The following is a 20,380-nucleotide window of genomic DNA, read 5'->3' as shown; positions in this document are numbered from 1 at the left end:
ATAAAGAAATATAAGTATCAAGATATATGTATGCAGTTTAATCTAAAATCTGATCTTATTGGTTTTTATAAAAGGACATCCAAACACATTCAATAATACTCGATTTTGTGTGATTTTCAACTTTTTTGAATCGTTTTGCGATTTTTATTTGGATCATTTTAAATCTGAATCCCCCTACTAGTAGGGCTCAAACCCACAACCTCCGAGTTTAAGGTCGTTGGACCAAATCTTTGGAGTTTGGATGTCCACCACATCTCCATCATATGTGACATAACCCAAATTACACTTTAAAAAATGAATGAGTTAAAAACTAGAAGAAGAAATGCACAATCAAAGAATTGTCGGGTCTGTGGAGGAGGTTGCGGTGAATGATGTTGGAGTTTTTATTTTTCGTTTCAGTCTTCTATGGAATGTCATCGTCTGATGAGGAAGTATAATCCACAAGTGACGCTTATTGCTCGTCCCTTTCTTTTTGCTAACGGAGAAGTTTTGGTGGTCCTCGATCGCTCTCTGTTGCTAACCAGGATGAGACAGTTGGAGAAGTTCTGTCACAATTGTAAAAGTCGTGAAGGGATACTTTTTTGTTTTTTTTCAAATCATCATTGAGAGTTTGAGTGTATCGTAAAAATCACGTTTCAAAGAAATTTGGGTTATCTCACAATTGATGGAGGTGCGGTGGAATTGAAGATGTTTTTCTAGATTTAGTAAATTAAGGTGTATTAAGAATTTTGGAAGTTTAACGTCAAAAAAAAAAAAAAAAGAATTTTGGAAGTTTGATTTATGAAGATGTTTTAGGTTTATTGAATATGATTTTGATGTAAGTACTTTTAAAATTTATGAGTTTATTGATGAAAATGATGAACACGATGAAGACGATGAAAGTATTTTGGTTTATTAAATGTGTACGGTTTTAAAAATGGAATTATTTAATTAAACAAATTAATAATGACATGCATATTGTATAATATATTTGTCCAAATAATCACTACCACGCCATTAGTGATAAGGGCACATCATCGAAATTGATTTCAAAACGGAGTAGGGGATCAAAACTCAAGAAAAATTAAAATTAAAGGACCAAAAATTCAGTTTTAAAAATAGGGGATCAAAACCACAATACCACATGGATAAAGATCACCACAAACATGTTGAAAAAAAAGGTAAATTTATCATTTCAAATTACAATAAAGCAGGTTTGCACCCTTACTCCTATCACAATAATCGCAAATGGAGATTGGAATTTTTGTTTGCACTAAAACATTACTACAAATTACAATAAAAAAGTTTACAACCTTACTCATATCAACAAAAAAAAAAAAAATACATTAGTGACCTTTATCGACCTTTATTGGGTAATGACATCTCATATTGCGATTGAGATTTCTTTTACTTCTGCATACTCTCATTTCCAACTGACATCTCTTTTTTTTTTGGAAGAAAATTTTCCAACCGACATCTGGTGACCTTTATTGTTCTTTTTGCCTACAGTAAAACAAACAATGCAAAACCATATAATTAAAATTCGAGTAATATATAAAAAGAGATAATATCACACATTCTAAAAAAATATTTAAGGGTTAATTAGGTTTAGTATCTCAATTTTTGCAGATGTTGCATTTTGGTCTCGTTAAAAACTATTTTATTCGTTCTCGATTTTTTAAAATTGATCTCTAAAGTTCTCAATATCTTGAATCTTGAAGTGTACATATGCTACAATTGATCATCATTATTTTGTTTTAGTCTCTAACTACTTGAACATTAATTAATAATACTATAAGGAATAAAATATAGAAAATAATTATATCATGTATGACTAAGGTAAAACAAGGATTACTAATTTGTAGCATATTTCAAGACATTAATCGCTTGTTTGGATGACAAAAGAAAGTGAAAGGAAAGAAAGTGAAAGGAAAGATTGTTGAAGGAATGAAAGTGAATAGAAAGTGAGAGGAAAGTGAAATGATTTTTTGGTTGTTTGGTAGAAGTGAAAGTGAATAGAAAGTGAGAGGAAAGAAACTAATATATTTAGTAAATGACACAAATATCCCTATATTAGAATAAAACACTTTCAATGTAAAAATATATGTTAATACTTATATATATAATATACATATATACTCCTATTTATATAGTATTTTAAAATAAAATATTACTATAGCATTTATTTACTAATTAAATTATTGATGTATCATTCTTATTTAAATATTTGTTGTGAGATACATTTGGTACTTGGTCATATAACAGTATAACACTACTGGAAAATAACTCACGCACGTTAACCAAGGCAAGGGCATCAATGTCTATTTGAAAAATTGAACAATCTCTCATGCTTTCTTCTCAATATTGGACGGAAAGTTTTAAGTTGTAGGTCCCACCAAAAAATGATCATTCCTCACCCTTTCTTTGGGGATCCAAACAATGGAAGCCCAATTCCCCATAAACTTTCCATCCTTCATAGTATCTTTCCTTCTTCTATCAGTAGTTCCAAACACAGGTACTTTTTCCTCTATAGAGACTTTTTTTTTTTTTCCTCTATAGAGACTTAAACTGAATATCAATAGAAGTTGGGAGGAAGTAAAAAATATGTACTCTCCTTATTTACATATCAATAGAGACTAAGTACTTTTTCAAGAATTAAGTACCATGAAGAATGAGATGGCCTAATAGCAATCTTTTTTTAAGAGGAAGCCTAATAGCAATCTTACACCAAAAGATGAGTAGGTAACTTGTATTAAATAATAAACTTACATTTTTTGTTTTCTTCACATGTTTGGTGCATGTTCATAATTGGGGGCATTCCTTTCTTATTAGGCTTTTGAGCATTTGCAGAGGATATTAATGGAGGAAAAGAGATCTCATGTCCAATTGAATTCACATTGAAGTTTCTAGGCTCTCCTTTAACAATATCCGCCCAAGTTGATTTTGACACAACATGCTCTTCATTTTTCTCAAGGATCTGCAAATCATAAAGATATAAACTATTATTACCACTTGGTCCCCCAAAACACGAGTTTTCAAATAATAGCAAACAAAGGATTATGGACATGAACAATTAAAAAAGGATATAAACTATTATTACCACTTGGTCCCCCATATCATTCACATTCATTAGTAATTGTTTTTCTTTATAATTTAGATTACTTGTCAAAAATATAAAACTTGATATTCTCTTTAACTTATTATTGAGTAGAATAAAAGTAAATGATAAAAGGGAGAACACTTCGGATTTTGCATACAAGCAATCGCACTAGTGTGTATCTTGACCGTATGATCATCGAAAGATCATTTCAAGTTTGACAATTTGACCAAATTTACCAAAGATACGTGGGATGGTCGATCTTGATCCAACGGAAAAGATCACATGATTGCAACAAAAATGAAATTTCTCGAATGGAAGGAATCCAGATCTGAATATTTGGCGTTAAAAATAAATAAATACATTCATTCGTTTCAATCAATGGTGAGATATGAAAGAATGGAGTTTTCCATAAATTTGTTTTAAATTAAATTTTTAATACATATAGCTAGAAGTCACCCTACTATTTCTCCCCACTACCGAAAAAATCTTGTGAGAAAATTCTCGGGTTCTGTTGTTGTGGTAGTAAAAGTTAATTCAATAGAAGAAGGAAAAAGAAATGGAAAAACCTCGTCATTAGGAACGATGTGAGTTGATGAATCTTGCGCAAAATTGACAGCTTGAGCAAAGATTTCCTTCCAAATGTCTTTGTTGACAGTCCCTCTTAGTGATTCGAGTAGGCTTTCTGTTGGTTTTTCAAGAAACAATTCATCAATAATAGCACGAGCCTGCAAAAACGAATCATGCAATAAAAGTTCATCTTGAGCAGTGGTTTCCTCCCCAGATCCTAAGTCGACATTGACACTTAGTGATTCGAATAACTTTGCTCTTGGTTTTTCAACAAACAATTCATCAAAAATATCATGAGGCAACAAAAATTCAATATTTTCTGGCTTCAAAGGAATGTCATTGTTCATGTCATCCATTGCACAGTTCGTTCAAGAAAGAGTGAGTTGAATGTAACACGCAAAAAAAACTAGTAGTATAGACGCATACGTGATTGTGTGTTCTTCAAGACTTTTTTACTATTTTTGTTCTCTTAAGCCTCTTTTTCTGGGGAAGGCTCTCCCTCGTAATTAGAGCTGTCAAAATGGGCCGGGCCGTACGGGCCGGCCCGAAAGCCCAAATAAAATGTAGAGCTTGGGCCGAATAATTGCAGCCCGAATTTTTTCAGGGCTTTTTAGCCCGGCCCGAAAAAGCCCGCAGCCCGTTAGGGCTCCGGGCAGCCCGCCAGCCCGCCAAAAAATACAATTTTTTTTTTGTTTTTGAAGCTATTTTTCACATTTGTTACTTTTGGGTTTTGATTGAGTAGTTTTTTTTTTTGGTGTTTTAATTGAAGAATGAATTGAATTTGGTTGAGTTGATGTGTAGCTGATGACGAAAGTATTATTGGCAATTTGGCATGAGCTATAACAACAATATGCGATTTTCTGGTGGAATTGATGTTTCCTCTGCATATCTGCATAAAAGTTCAGATTTTTCAATCAAGAGTGAACACCATATATCACAACAAGCACCAGCAGCTCAATGTGCACGAGCTCTGCTACTTTCCGCATTTCTAATTGGATTGAAGTATGGATGGGCATGCATAGCATTTAAGATTTATTAACCAAACATTCTGTAAAATGAGTACCAAACACTTGTATGGTAAGAAGGGCATTGGAAGTATACCAAATACAATCAGCAAAATACAAAAATAAATATACATAACCAATGTCTAATACTAGAGTAGCTACTAAGTGGCAGGTTGTGTAACAAAAAATGAAAGGAAAGCTTGCTTAATGTCGTTAAAAAAAGAAAAAAAAAGAAAAAAAATAGATACGTGCGGGCCGGGCTGGCCCGTTAGCCCGGGAGCCCGTATAGGGCCGGGCTCGGGCCCAAATATTCAAGCCCATATTTAAACCAAGCTTTTTAGCCCGGCCCTAAAAAGCCCGTTGCCCGATCGGGCCGGGCCTAAATGGGCCGGGCCGCCCGTTTTGACAGCTCTACTCGTAATTCAGAGTTTAACCGAAATGTATGTAAAGTCTGATCAAGATTTTTTTTTAATCAAGATTCGAATTCAAGTTCTCTCAAACGATTTATCATAATTTGAAGCTTGTTAATCACTCGAGTCTAATTAATTGTTTTGTTAACATTTATTTTGATGATCAAAATGTTAATTTATATCTGCCTATTAAATGAATAATAATAAATGTACTTGCGTTCAAAGACTCGATGGTTCACATAATTGATAAAAAAAAGTCTTTTGTCATATTGTGGTCAATGACCATCCACGATGTCTTAGCAAACCACGCGTATCAAAGCTTTAAAATCACTTTTCACAACAAGGTTTGTTATCCTTTCACCCAAAGCTATATTGATACCATGCACCATTGCCCATATTTCACTAATGATAACATCGCAATGACCAATTTCCGGAGCATATCCCTTTATGAGGTGTTTAGGCATCCTATAAAAGGCATTTTGAAATGTTTTTTTTTTTTAAGAAAAACTCTTAGGGTGTGTTTGGATGGAGGGTTTAGGAGGGGAAGGGAGGGGAGGGTTTACTTTTCATTTTTAAATTACGGACACTATGAAATATTTTTTTAAAAGTTAACATATTAACATGATAAATGATCATATAATACTTCAATCACACTTAATTTATTTTAGAAAAATATGTTATATAGTCTGGAATTTTAAAAAGAAAAGTAAACCTTCACATCCCTTCCCCTCCTAAACCCTCAATCCAAACACACCCTTAGATAACGAGACCAATAAAAGACCTCTAGTGGCTATGGTCGCCCACATTTTCAATAAATTTGTTTATATACTACAATTAAACCATTTTTTTTAAGAAGTACAATTAAACCATGTTTACGGTTGTCTAGGAACACCACAACGAGCTGGCTTCGGAGTCCTCGTTAGAAATTCTACAGATTTCTACCTTTCTGGTTTCTCTGGGTTCATGCCTAATTCAGAAGACATATTACTAGTCGAGCTCTCTGCAATATACCATGATTTACTGCTGGCTCGAGACATGGATACTCCTGAATTCGTGTGTTATACCGACTCCATTCTTTGCGTAAATCTCATTACCGGTCCAGCCAAGAATTATCACATTGATGTTGTTCTCATCCAAGACACAAAGGACCTATTATCCATCAACAATACTTCAACACTCTGCGGGAGGGTAACCAATGCATTGATTTTTTTGACTAAACTAGGAGCTTCTTCAGATTCTGCTTTGACAATCCACTTGTCCGCGCCTGATGGTATGAGCAATCTGCTTAGGAATGACGCTCGGGGGAACCTTCTTCCCCAGGGATTAATTGTTTGCCTGTTTATGCAGTTTTCTTTTTCTTTGGTTTCTGCTTTTTTGTTTCAATTCCTTTCCTTTATCCCTTGCAACCAAAAAAACCATGTTAGAATGTTTCGTAGAGTATATTTTAGGATATAGTCCCCAATTAATCTAATTAAAATGTTAATTTTTTCTATCAAAAAAATGTATATATTTATTACCTTGTTAATGTTACTAAATTAATTGACAGTTAATATCATTAATTTTATATTTCATATTATTTTAAATTATATCATATTTCGTAAATTATATCGACATGGTTCTCTCCACAACACGTTTTAAATAAAATGAACTAATAATGATGTAGCTCATTTATTTTTTGTATTAATCTTCTGGTTGTCATGGTAAATGGGTCATGGTGATCCGGAGTTCAGCAATGAAGTAAGTAACGTTTATTATATATTTGTTCAACTCTAAGAATCAAACTTAGGTTTTCTTAAACAATTCTTCCTTTGGGGAACTCTATAACCACTTGAGCTTAGTTGTTTGGTTAGTCAATTGTTGTTTTTGTGTGTCCATGGAAATATATTTTTCATTTCCAAATTCTATGCGAAATAAATTTCAAAGCTACATAAATAATAAATGGTTAAATATGTTTTTAGTCCTTACAAAGTCACGAGCTTTCAAGTTCAGCCCTATTAAATTTTAATCATAATTTTGGTCCTCCATAATATTGCCGTTTATAAGAATAGTCTCCACTAAACCATTATTTTTTAATCAAATTATGTTCCTTATATTTGGTCCCTTTGACTTTAAATTCTCGACTCTGCCCCTGAACTCCACATAGATGTGTTGGTGAAGTTTTCATGTTAGGATTTGAATCCTCTACCACAAACATCCTCCTTTGATCCTATTTATCAATCGTGGTTGACATTTTACTTTATGATCAAGGTTTTAGTTCAAAATTCCTCAACCAATAGATTATACATATGTTCCTGTGTAAATCTTCAACGTGGTTGGTGATTCTCTCTAACCTTACGTATGGTGTGTCTCTTTTACCAATTTCCCCCTTTAAATTTTAGAGTTGGACATTTTACCCCTAAAATTTGCGAAAAGATAAAAAAAAAGTTTGTTTTTTAATGATATCGAACACAATGGTTCTTCTGTTAACTTGTGTCGTTACGAGGTGTGACATGGATAATAATTGCATACACGACAAAGTCCACATATAAGCTAATTAAGTACCATATAATATCGATTAATTTGAGAAAATATGTGATAATCTATTTTATTATATCCCATTTCCTTTACCTGTACTTACCTTTTTTTTTGGGGGGTCAAATAGTATAGTAACAAAAAGTTCATATTTTTAATCCCAGCAAGTGAAACATCTGAGATTTGAACTCCGATCCATGCATATATATTATGTAATGTCGTTAAGCTCACGTGCGACTTTAAAATTGTAGGTGTAAAAAAGAAACCTCAAAAGCAGATTTTGAAAGACCAAAAGGTATAAGCCCATATGAAAATGCTTCGTTTTCACGTTTGGTAGTTAGCTTGTTTTTTTGTTTGCTGTAAGTAATAATGGCTTTATGCCGAGTCGCATATTCTCCTGCGAACCATTTATCTTTTCCGAAATACCCTCCCAAATACGCCAAATTACCCTCGCTGCCACTTTCTGCTGCCTGGCGTTATTCAACGTCAACGATGGAAGCTCCTCCCGAAGGTTACCGCAAGAACGTTGGAATCTGTCTCATCAATAATCAAAAGAAGGTACAATCTCTCTCTTTCTAGAAAAGCTTAACATTAATAATCAATCTATGTAACACTAGCATTTCTGATGGAAGACGTGTCCAGTGTTCGATAAGTGTCATGTATGACAGTGTCAAAAAAGAAATTGACACTGACACGACACGACATATGTGATTAGATTCAGTTACGTTATTTATTTAAATTACTACCGGTGTAATGTGTCACTGTTGTGTCTGGTGTCCATGTAGCGCTTCAGCTAATAATTGACGGTTTTTTTATGCAGGTTTTTTCGGCTTCAAGGTTGGATATTCCGAATTCATGGCAAATGCCACAGGTGATTCATTTTTATACAATTAATTGAAATAAATGGATAAAGTTACAATGATGTATATACGTTTGTAATGATGTTAATGTAGGGTGGTATTGATGAAGGCGAGGATCCCAGAAATGCAGCTATTAGGGAACTAAGAGAAGAGACTGGTGTTAGTTCAGCAGAAATCATTGCAGAGGTACAAATTTTATATTTCTTGCTTTGGAACTTAAGATTTATTTGGATTGAGTGTTTTGGAGGGAGGGTCTATATTTTTTGATATCTATTTGAGGTTTAATATAGAAATGTAAAATAAGTCCTTGTCTCCCCTCCAAAATTCCTCGTCCAAACATTAAACGGCGGGCAGAGTTTAATCCCCGACTCAGACTGAATGCCCAAGTGCCTACCCTCCTCCTAAGTAAATAATCATATTTCCACTCTCCTATATATATAATTTTAAAAAAATTCTACAAATTGCATGCTTACTCTACCTTGATTGTTAAAATTAGAAAGTGTCGAATTATATTTCACCTCTAATAAAGATCATGTACTCTTTTGTATGGATTTTGGGAAAAAATGGCAGGGTAGAGATATGTAAAATTTTGCCATGGAGAAGACTTTTTGCAGAATAGATAGATTCCAACTGATTAACGCAAATCTAATTAAACTGTTGCATCTCATCCCATTTAGGATAACAATATCAGCACTTTGTTTAATACGTAGCTACATCCTATCTTAGTTACCATTTGTTAGTTTTAGAGGCTTCCAAGGGACTGAACTAGGCAAGCAAGGCCTTCTTAAGGTGTTATATGTATGGAACTTTGCTTGTTTTCATTGGGGTATGATGCATGAATCTTTGAATAAAAGGTCTGTCGGTGTGTTTTTGTTATCTAATCTCATTTAGAGAGTGCTTTTTTTGGGTTCTCTTTTGTAATTCAGATTGATAATTTTATGAGTGGTTTAACGGAGTTATTTCTTTATAGGCATATAAAGTTTCTTCAAGTTTTGTTATTTACTAGTTTTTTCCAGGAAGATACCTTGTCCTAGGTATTTGCCATATTTATTTTTTTGCTACACATCAATATATCATCATATCATAGTCTCATTAGTCTGATTTATCAATGTCAGTTAATATCATAGTCTCACTAGTCTGATTTACCAATGTCAGTTAATCCATTCACTAGTATTATTAGTATTCAATCCATCATAAAATCCAAAGTAAAACATTTTTCTCTTCTGCATTGTTTAGAGAAGTTCATATTGATGGCTTTCTGTTGTAGGCACCTTTCTGGTTAACTTATGACTTCCCACCAAAAGTCAGGGAGAGATTAAATCTTCAGTGGGGAACTGATTGGAAGGGGCAGGCGCAAAAATGGTAATCATTTAAATATGCTCAGTCTAGAGGAAATAAAACTCGTAAAAACAGCACAACCAAATTATATAATGTGAAATCAGTATAATTGTGTACACATGCAGGGGGGGGGGGGGGGGGGGGGGGGAAAGGGTATTTTTGTTATTGCAAAGGCATAATTAGGGACATTTCGTTTGCGCCTTCCTAATAATGTTTTTTACACTCTGATATACACAGGTTTCTTTTTAAGTTCACGGGGCAAGATCAAGAAATCAATCTTTTGGGCGATGGTACCGAGAAACCCGAGTTTGGGCAATGGTCATGGATGTCACCAGAACAAGTAATCAAGCTTGTGAGTATATGTTATTTTGATTATATTTTTAATACCTGCTCAAAACCAGTTAAGATTTGGTACCATATGCAACACAAACTCATGACTTAGCTTATCTTCTCTGTGCAGGCAGTGGATTTCAAGAAGCCTGTCTACAAGGAAGTCCTTGCATCATTTGCTCCACATCTCCAATAATTTCATCTCTGTTGAAAAATGTTTAGCTTCCAAGTGAGAGACGTCATGGATAATTCTGCGGGTTGCTTTAAAATAATGTATCACATTCATAGATAATTACCAAGACAGGTAGATATTCTCCCTTTCTCCTCTTGGCTTTACGGACAGGTAGATAAGGGGGATATTTACTGTATTTATATGGATCTGTCCATTTTTGTTTTCATGAAGAAAGATGATACACGATTGTTAAGTATCAGAAAGTGCATGAGAATGAATTGATGACTTAGCCTACAATTCTTAAGTCCCTTTGGGAACACAATAGCACGATTTTGATCATTGCTTTACAGTAGACTTACTTTGTATACAAATGTTTATGAAGTTAGTATTTATTTAAATGGTGCTGAACAACTTTGATCTGATTTCAATCGAAGGCAGAGATAAATCTTGATTGATTGGTCGAGTTATTAATATTTGTGCCCTTTGCATCCTATTTCAGCTGATTGTAAAGTATACAACAAAAAGATTAAGCAGTAAAATGTTCTCCTATGTGGAGTTTATGCTCAGTAGTTGTTTAAGCGAGTTTCTACTCTCAAACTAAAGTATTATTTTATTTTTTTGGAAAATAAAGCATTCTTTGATTCACAATCTTTTCAAGTCAGTTATATCTTTCTTTAACTCCAAGGTTTCCAAGCAAGCGCTACAGTACTTTTTTCAACACTGGTTTCTTTAAATTAAAGCAATACCCACACGGTTTTATAAATGATTAATTTTTGTGTAGTCATAAGATAAGAGTGTATTGGTGAAATGCTATGGTCACTCATTCCAACACACTCCTATAACACACTCCAATAGAAACTAGCCACATCATTCACTTTCTTTATTGTTTTACCTTCTGACCTGTTTCACCTTGATAGTGTAACGCTTGATTTTTTTTTTTTTAATTATTATATAGATATAGATTAACTTTTCATCTTCTCTACTTATCCTCATGTCAAGACGATTTCTTCACAGTTTGACATATGCTGTTTTCACCCAAATTGACCTTTCCGATATATCAGTTTGATTGCTGCAATTCCTAATAGAACTGAAAAAATAAAAAAAAATCATTATATTGAGTCTAATTGCAATTCCCACTTCTAACCACCTTCTGTTTCAATGGATCCCAACTTTGACAGCAATTTCCAATTTTAAATGGATCTCATAAGCTTTATTTTTAATATCTAACTAGAAATCCATAATCCATTATATTAATGTTTTCATACACAAAAATTTGACCTTTCCGATATATCAGTTTGATTGCTGCAATTCCTAATAGAACTGAAAAAATAAAAAAAAATCATTATATTGAGTCTAATTGCAATTCCCACTTCTAACCACCTTCTGTTTCAATGGATCCCAACTTTGACAGCAATTTCCAATTTTAAATGGATCTCATAAGCTTTATTTTTAATATCTAACTAGAAATCCATAATCCATTATATTAATGTTTTCATACACAAAAATTGAACCCAGATTAAAAGCCAAAAAGGGAACCTAACTCAGATTACTCATGACATATCAAATTAAATGTTTCCATTATATTTCATATCAATCAAAACAGATTGGAAAGATGAAAAATGAAGGAGATTGTGAAAAATGAAAGAAATTGCGACTGATATACAAGATGTTCTGATGCACAGATTAGAATGGAAGGAGAAATGGAAAGATTAGAGGAGGATGGAGCTTGCGGAGAAGACACTATTATAGTTAAATTCTTATTAAGGAAAAAAAAAAGGTTAGCAACTTGTTTAGCCGGTTACAGGTATAAGAAAAAGTAATGTAAGTGACATGGTTAATTTCTATTGGAGTGTGTTATAGGAGTGTGTTAGAATGAGTGACCCTAGCATTTCTCATTGGTGAATACTTCACTATCTTTCTTATGTTTAACAATAGATAGTAAAAGACAGCAAAACAGAAATTAAATTCTAACCCTTGGCACTCCTAACTCCCAAGACATCTGCTGTAAAGAACTTGACAGATCAGGTGCTCTGAATCTACATTCAAGTTCCAAGTTGGTGCTTATCATAAAAAAAAAAAAAAAAATCCCAGTTGGTACCAAACTATGCTAGTCAACGTGCGTGAACAACTATTCTCTTCACGCATAGTGATGGAAAAACAACTTCCCGGAGCGATTCATGAAGGATCTGATATACTTCAGCATCTGTTTTCTCTTCAGGAATGCTGACAATTTTAAATGAAAAATTTAGGAATAATATGGAGCCTAATCCAGCTAGAAAGAGAGCGGTTTTCAGCAAATATGTTTGTCCTCGAGCCCGATAGTGTCCTTAACCATTTCATGTTTCAACCGTTCAAATCATTTTTCTTTTGCTGATTTTAAAACGTCGCTACATAAGCTTTGTTGTCATCAATATATTTTCATAGAATCTGAAACTATATGCAGAGATATTTTAATTCAGTAATCGTGTTTCCTCAGTAGATCATTTATGAATGGCTTTACAAAATCATTTAATCTGCACAGGCCTTCCAGTTATCATAGATTGAACTTCATTAGGAATCTTCAGATCACTTCATAAACCCATTATTCTTTTTTTACTAACTTGTTGCCTTTCATATTAAATTCAGCCAACATCATTCATGTACCGTCATTCATCAACAATCAGCCATAAAGATTCCTTGCACACACTGAGCATTTTTATCAGTTTTAAGGACAATACATTGTTATTATTACACAAAACATAGACCAAGTGAGAAACCTTGAACTATCAATAGGCAATAGCCACATATTGTTCCAAAATGTCTGATACATTCCATGAGAAACAGTTTTATGTTCATCCAAGAATGCATATACCCTTTCAATAAAAAAATTCTCAGAAACTAAGAGAATTAACTATTGAATAAACCACTTTCCGGTGATGAAGTTGTTGTGGCTCAATGAATTCTGAGAAGTCTACACTATGTCCCTCTTCCAAACTGAATCTCCTTATGAGTGAATCGTAAAAAAGGTCTGGACTCGGAGCAAAAAAGCTGTGGACGAAAGAAAACCAGAAACTCTTTAGTTCTTCTTACCTTCCTAGTATGGTTTGTATGTGGTCTGCAACAATGTCTGCCACAATCTCAGGTGAGAACTGTCTTATCATATCCTCCCTCGCCTTTCTACCTTTGGCTTTAGCCTCAGCCAGATTATCCATCACCCGCCTCATAAGAACCCGAAGTTTATCTTCAGAGGGTTCAGCCCAAAGATGTCCCTTGAACGGACCTTCCATCACTTCACTCATTCTATCTACCGGCAATGGATAGCTATTATCCTCTGTCAAAAATTCAGTTGGTCCTGACCAATTCGTAGCAATCACCGGCAATGACATTGACATAGCTTCCACCAGAGGTCTTCCCCATCCTTCTCCTCGTGAAGGAAGAACGAAAGCATCAGCTGCCCTGTAAACCCTTGGCAACTCACTTTGTGCAATGTGTGTATCAATAACATAGACCGAAGCCCAACCACTATCCGGTTCTTCAAAACCAGAATTCTCTACAAAATCCAATATTTTGTTCCCAAAATCCCTATCAGTATGATATGGATTTGTTAACAAATATAAAACAACACTATCGTCTTTCGAAAACTCCTTCAAATATGATTTCAACAACACATCCCACCCTTTCCTATACTCCCACTTGAAGATACTTACAAACACGAAACCCTTCTTCACTTCAGAACCTAAAATCAGTTTCCCCATCGAATCAAGATTCAACGCCTTATACTTGACAGGATCAAAGAATTCCACATCAATAGGTTGAACAATCTTCACCACCTTGGAAGCATTAACACCACTTTCAATAAATGTATCCCTATGAAACTCAGTAGGAACCCAAACATAATCCATTCGATTACACCGCTCGACATGTTCAACATTCACTCTATCAGTCTCAAACATAGTCCTACCAATCACAGCCTTAAAATGACGGTAAAATGACGGCGGACACGGAAAGGTGTCAAACAATGGAGGGTACCAAGCACCAGGTTCACTATGACAAATCACAACAGTCTCATTCATATTACACTTTGTTTGATACAATTCAACAGCCAAGTTCTTCATATCTTGTGGCAAACCCTCCCAAAAATCCAAAGATTCAAGATCGCCATGATGCTCAATTGCTAACCTAAAAGATTGAATTTTTGTGTGACCATGAAGGGATAGAATGTAAGACCAACCTTCTGAGCTATACCCACCGCCTGAAAGAAAAGGGGCCATCCATAAGAGACAATGGGAGGGTGTGGAAAGTGGTTTTGGGGGTGTAGAAAAGGTTTGTGATTTAAGGGAGAATTTTAAGTAGTGAAGTTTGTAGTAATTTGTTGTTGTGAAACCTAATAAGATTGCTGTGAATAAGATCAATAAGGGAAGTGTTTGAAATGCGAGTTTTTTTAATTTTGATTTGATCGGGTGGTTTTGTGGATCGGGAAGAACATGGTGGTTGTTTGATTCAACGGAATTCATGGTATGAGTGTAGAAATCAAATTGCTACAGAGAGAAATAAAATGATGACATGTCAAGAGAGAGAAGAAGAGGAGTGAGAAACCTGATGGAAATGGAAGAGAGAAGTGTTGCCCTCACTGAATTTATTTTTCGATCGCACCCAAGATATAAGAATTACTCACTCCATTCCGGAATATCTGAGCCAGTTTGATTTTTCACAGATTAAGAAAAATGTATAAATAAAGGAGAAAGTGGAATATATTGAATTGGGAATGATGAAAGTAGTATTAATTAAAGTTATATTGTATTGGGAATGATGAAAGTTGTATTGAAAATTGAAATGACTCAATTATTTTGGGACACTTTTTTTAGTACATGGGTCAGATATTCCGGGACGGAGGGAGTAAGAATAAGGGCTTATTTTTGTATTTCTAATTTGTTCACGGTATGCATATACTTCCTCCGGTCACATTTATAAGCAAAAAAACACTTTTTAGATTCATTCAATTCTTAATGTATTTGGTCAATATATACATCAAATACATTATGTATTCAATGAACCTAAAAAGTGCATTTTTGCTTATAAATGTGACCGGAGGGAGTAAGATGTTTGTAAAATGTTCTGTGTGGAATGAATTATCATTTTATAAAAACTGTGCATGTAGAAATTTGTGCTATATATTGATTGTTATTTTGATTGAAGTAGATGTTGGAGTAATATATGATGAAAGTAACCTTTGATGCTCATTTGTGTTTTTTATTTGGATTGGAGTCTTTCTTGGTGAATTCTAGCAGCATTTGGGTAGAAAAATATATGACCATTTTTGCTTGTGATAAAAACTTTTGATTATGTACCATGAGTATATACTGCTTCTTTGTTAAATTGGTGATTTTTGGAATGTATGGTAGCGGCCTAATTGTGGACAGTATAAGAATCTAGTTGTGATGTTAGTACTTCAGATTCATGAGAATATCATGTCAATGGGATGTAATAACTTGGTTAAGATTTTAAAAGGCATCGTATAAATTATAAATTCAGGCTTATGATTAGTGCTTGAGAAGTAGAAGGTTTTAAGTCATTCGTTGAATACTTAAGCACTAAAACTTACGAAGTAGGCCTATGTGGAGACTAAAACCTGAATACCTACTAGAGACTCAGGTGTAAGAGCAACAGGTGGGTTCGTATCATTAACCAATTGTTTGAGTGTGGTGGAGCAGCCCTTGATTATATCTCGAGGCATAACTTGGTTGGTGAGCTAAAGGATGTTGAAGGAGATTAAAAAGGAGGTTCCGGGTTCGATCCTCAGAAACTAACATAACACTAATGACTAACATTTGCCTATATAAAAAAAAAACATCTTAAGGCTTGGAAAAATGACCTGCATTGTTTAAGTTGAGTCGAGCTGTAATATCCCGCCTGTCAGTATCAGAACTTTATCAGTCGATCGTCCCAGAGAACTTATTTTGAAAGAAAGGTTAATGGAGAATATTTATTACGTAGTATTAGCTTATACCGGAGCAAGCATTAGAGATGGATATAACACGCTTAAGGCAAAGGGCAGTTTGGTAATTGCACAGGAGGAAGGATATTTATTTGGTGTTTGGCCAAAATATCTTATTCTTCTTATCTCTTTCTCTTTCTAAGCTAGAGAAAGAGTTTTGGCTCTCTCTTCTCCTCCCTCCTCTCCATCGATCTCTTTCCTTTCAACACCAATCCTTTCCAAACTTCTCCCTTCCATGGTAACTACTAGATTCTTGCTTCTCTTGGTCTCTTAAGTTTATGGAAGCTTGGTTTTGTTTTGGGTTCTCTATTTATTCACCTAAGAAGAGATTAAGGTTAGGGTTTTGGTCAAGTTGGAATTGAAGCATGATCTTGTTCAAGTTATGGGTTCTTCATGGTTAAGAAACAAAGAGAAAGATGGTTTGAAGATTGATTGGTGAGCTAAGGCCTTGGATGTTGGTCAATCAAGAATTAGGGTTTGATGAAAGAAGCTTTGGGTTGGATTTGAGATGAGCTAGCAAGGATAAAGAGGCTTAGGATAGCAAGAAAACAACAAGAATGTGAAGGTGAGAAAAACACAAGAAGGGGGGTTGAATTGTGTTTTGAAAAATTCTTCGTTTCTCCTAAAAACTGAACACACTGATCAGAAGCTAAGTGAGACAGCTTCTGAAGTGATAATCAGAATCTAAATGCAGCGGAATAAAACAGAGAGAGAGAAGAAGAACGACACAAAGCAATTATACTGGTTCCTTCCACAATCCGGAAGTAGTCCAGTCCCCCTTGCACTTCCAAGGAGATTTCACTATGAGTAATATCTGATTACAAATGCTCAAGCACACAAGCAAGAGACTTCCTTTGCTCAAGCACACAAGCTAGAGACTTCCTTTGCTCAAGAACACAATCAAGAGACTTCCTGCTCAAGCACAACTGCAAGAGACTTCCTAACTAAACAAAATTACACAGAAAATTGTTTAAGGTTGAACACTTGATATACAATCAGAGGTGCTCACAATACAAATCAGATACAGACTCAATGGACTTAAGAATTTCTAAGATATGACTTTGAGACACAGAAATTCTAAGTGAATGCAGAACAATTTCAGCAGAGATTTGGCACTTGTAAAAATGTTATGAGTCTTTCGTTCAGCGTTCTTGCATTACCAAATCTCTAGGTCTTCACTCCTTTATATAGAGGTGTGAAAGAGACGTTGTGAAATTGCCAGCACACCAAAGAGTCGTTGTTGAAGCTTGATCTTTCACCAATGATCTTTTGCCTGATTTGGTTGTTGTCCTATGAAGAACCAATTTGAAATCCATTCCTTATCCAAAGGAACATATATGCAGGCGAGACCGTATTCTGGAGCTGTTTTCTTGTCTTGTAGCGTGGACACCAAACAGAGTGGTGGAGAACGTGGTTGTACAATTCGTACAAAGTACAATGTCAACGCTTTCGTCCAAATTGCAAGCACAAGCCTTCAAACACCTTTGAAATGACCGTTGCAATGTTCCACTAATTTTCTGCTATGTTTTCGAATCCAATAGACAGCTTTTGCAATGTAGATCCTTCAATCTTTGAATGTTTTGCAAATCCAGTTGATCTTCAGCTTCTGGTGAAAAGACTTCTGATGAGGCAGCTTCTGATGAAGCAACTTCTGCAGCTTCTGATGGTGCAGCTTCTGATGAAGCAACTTCTGCAGCTTCTGATGGTGCAGCTTCTGATGATGTGGCTTCTGGACCTCTTGTCTTCAGAAGCACTATTCTTCAGGAGCAGCTTTACTTCAGGAGCGGTATTTCTTCAGGAGCAGCTTGACTTCAGGAGCGCTTTGCCTTCAGAATCATCTAAGCTTCATTTCCTTTGCTCTTTATTTGCTCATTCAGAACCAATGATGATGTAACTTTATAATTATGGTCCTGTACACTTGAACAAATATTAGCTAGTCCAATTTACAATTTTTAATACCTTGTTATCATCAAAACTCTTTAAGGTTCATTGTTAAACACATTTTGTTCCAACAATCTCCCCCTTTTTGATGATGACAAACAAAAGTATTTAAAATTGATCAATTGTTGTTAATCTAATTAACAAGTTGACTTTGGGGTTCTGAGGTTTGTAAGCTCAGAGTCTGAGGTTTGTAAGCTCAAACTCCCCCTGAGTCTGATAGTCTTTAAGGTGAGGTTTGTAAGCTCCCCCTAAGTTCTATCCAGGTTAATTAAATTCATTTTTCGCACAATAAAAATATCAGAGCTTTGAAAAATTGAATCATTGAAAGAATTAACTTATAGATAAGAAGAATGGTTCAATTAATTTTACTTGAATTTTGATACTTCTTCTTTCGTTCATAGCTTATACCAATAAGGTAAAAAAAATGATAGAAGTTTTTCAACAATTTCAAATGCCATTAATGGGGCTCAGAGCCTTTAAATACTTGTCACATATACTCCCCCTTTTGTCATTATCAAAAAAAAATAATAAAAAAATTAAGCATAAAAGACAAAAAGATTTGAGAAAAACTCAAACAAGAGAGAGTATACAAGAAATTAATTAATTCAATCAGATCAAAATATATGAGCATGAATATCTAATTATCAGAAGCAGCTAAGCAGTCAGAAGCAATAAGCATTCAGAAGCATAAAAATAAAACAAGATGGTTTCAGAAGCAAGGACTAAGAATTTAAAACAAACAACAAACAAAAAATAACACAAAGGTGTGCAACTAAGGGTTGGTTTGTTGTTGTTTCTTCATCTCCTCCATTTCTTCAATTTTCTTCTGCAACAGTTCTTCAAGCTGTTGTTGCCTCTGGAGAAGAGCCTGTTCCCTTTCTCTAGCCTCTTGCTGCTGCTGTGCCATCTGTTTCTTTAGAAGCTTACACAACCTTGCTTCTCTGGTCAAGTAGTCCGTTTCTAAGAAGAAAGGCTGGTTTGCCAGGAGCAGTGTAGAACTTCTTACTCTGAGACTCTGATTCAAATGCTCCAGTAGCCTTCTGACTGAAGCTTGCTTGATTCTGATGCATTTAGCCTTGATATCTTCAATAAGCTCAGCTGCCCGGTTCTGAAGAGATGCCCAGGAGTCTTCATATGCACTTGTGTGATCAATTGTCCTTCTTTGATCCACCAGATTATGCAATAGACTAAGGATTGTCAGAAGCTCAGAATTAATATATCCAGATTCCAGGATGTTTGTGGGTGGTTGTTCAAGGGTTTCAAGATCAGAATCACTGATTTCCAAATCTTGAACAGGGTTAGGAACTGGAATGGTAAAGTGTGTTTGTGTGTTTGAAGATGAAGGCTGGTCAGAAGCAATGTGTGCGGTTAGGTCTTGGACATTGACTTGAGAGTTGTCAATATCCATGGGAGTTGGTTGTGGGGAGTGTTCAATTTCAGTTGGTGGTTGTTGTGGTGAAGTTGATGTTTGAGTGTTGAGTTGGGGGTCAATGGTAGCTATTGGTGATTGTGGGGGTGTTGTGGGTTTATGTGGTTCAGGTGTTTGTTGATGGGGGTTTTCTGAAACAACATTTTCAGAAGCAGCTGCTTCTGGAGTTGTTTCAGAGGCTTTTTCTGAGGTAAATTTGTCTATAGGTAACTCACCTGAGTAGTGGAGAGCAAGATTGTCTAAGACAGAAGTGTCTTCTATTGGTTCAGGTACTGATGGTGAAGAAGGTGAAATGGGGATAGAGGTGACTGGAATCTGGATTACCTCAGCTGCAGGGCCAGCTTCAGACTTAGCAACTTTTTGCTTTTCAGATTTAGCAATAGCAGCTTCTGACTCAGTACTAGTTCTGGCCCTCTTTCCTTTAGGTGCATCAGAAACAGCAGCTTCTGACACAGCAACTGCCTTGGCCTTCTTGCCTTTCCCTTTAGCAAGAGCAGCTTCCTCCTGAGAACTTGCATCATCCTCCAAGACGTACTCAGCTACTAATCTAGCTAAGTGTTCAGGATTACTTTCCTTAACTAAGGAAGGAAAGTCCCTGATAATCTCAGATTCTTCTGTGGTCATCTCCAACCACTTCTCATCTTTAGGAGCTGTCTTGAAAAAGTGCATTGAATGCAAAGTCTTGCTACTGATAGTCTTTTCTGCAGTAGAAACTTCGAAGCATTTATCAGAAGCATCCCTTGTTCTTCTCAATAAATCCAGCAC

General features: G+C 35.1%; 2 protein-coding genes across 2 annotated transcripts; one reads left to right on the top strand and one right to left on the bottom strand.

Moving 5' to 3' along the window:
• Nucleotides 1-7,872: 7,872 nt before the first annotated feature.
• Nucleotides 7,873-10,742, top strand: NUDX26 (nudix hydrolase homolog 26). The gene is made up of 6 exons (XM_085738843.1): nt 7,873-8,129; nt 8,392-8,442; nt 8,525-8,617; nt 9,699-9,793; nt 10,007-10,121; nt 10,230-10,742. The coding sequence occupies exons 1-6, from the start codon at nt 7,941-7,943 to the stop codon at nt 10,293-10,295; spliced, it is 609 nt and encodes a 202-aa protein (XP_085594969.1). The 5' UTR covers nt 7,873-7,940; the 3' UTR covers nt 10,296-10,742.
• A 2,177-nt stretch (nt 10,743-12,919) lies between these two features.
• Nucleotides 12,920-14,882, bottom strand: LOC146957763 (UDP-Glycosyltransferase superfamily protein). The gene has a single exon (XM_085738833.1). The coding sequence runs from the start codon at nt 14,762-14,764 to the stop codon at nt 13,337-13,339; it is 1,428 nt and encodes a 475-aa protein (XP_085594959.1). The 5' UTR covers nt 14,765-14,882; the 3' UTR covers nt 12,920-13,336.
• Between the last annotated feature and the right edge of the window lie 5,498 nt (nt 14,883-20,380).

This window comes from Medicago sativa, chromosome 1 (genome assembly GCF_051527215.1).
Source record: "Medicago sativa cultivar Bolivia chromosome 1, Bolivia_mono, whole genome shotgun sequence".
Classification (NCBI taxonomy): Eukaryota; Viridiplantae; Streptophyta; class Magnoliopsida; order Fabales; family Fabaceae; genus Medicago; species Medicago sativa.
Note: the sequence above shows the minus strand (reverse complement) of the source record. Positions and strands in the feature narration are given on the sequence as shown.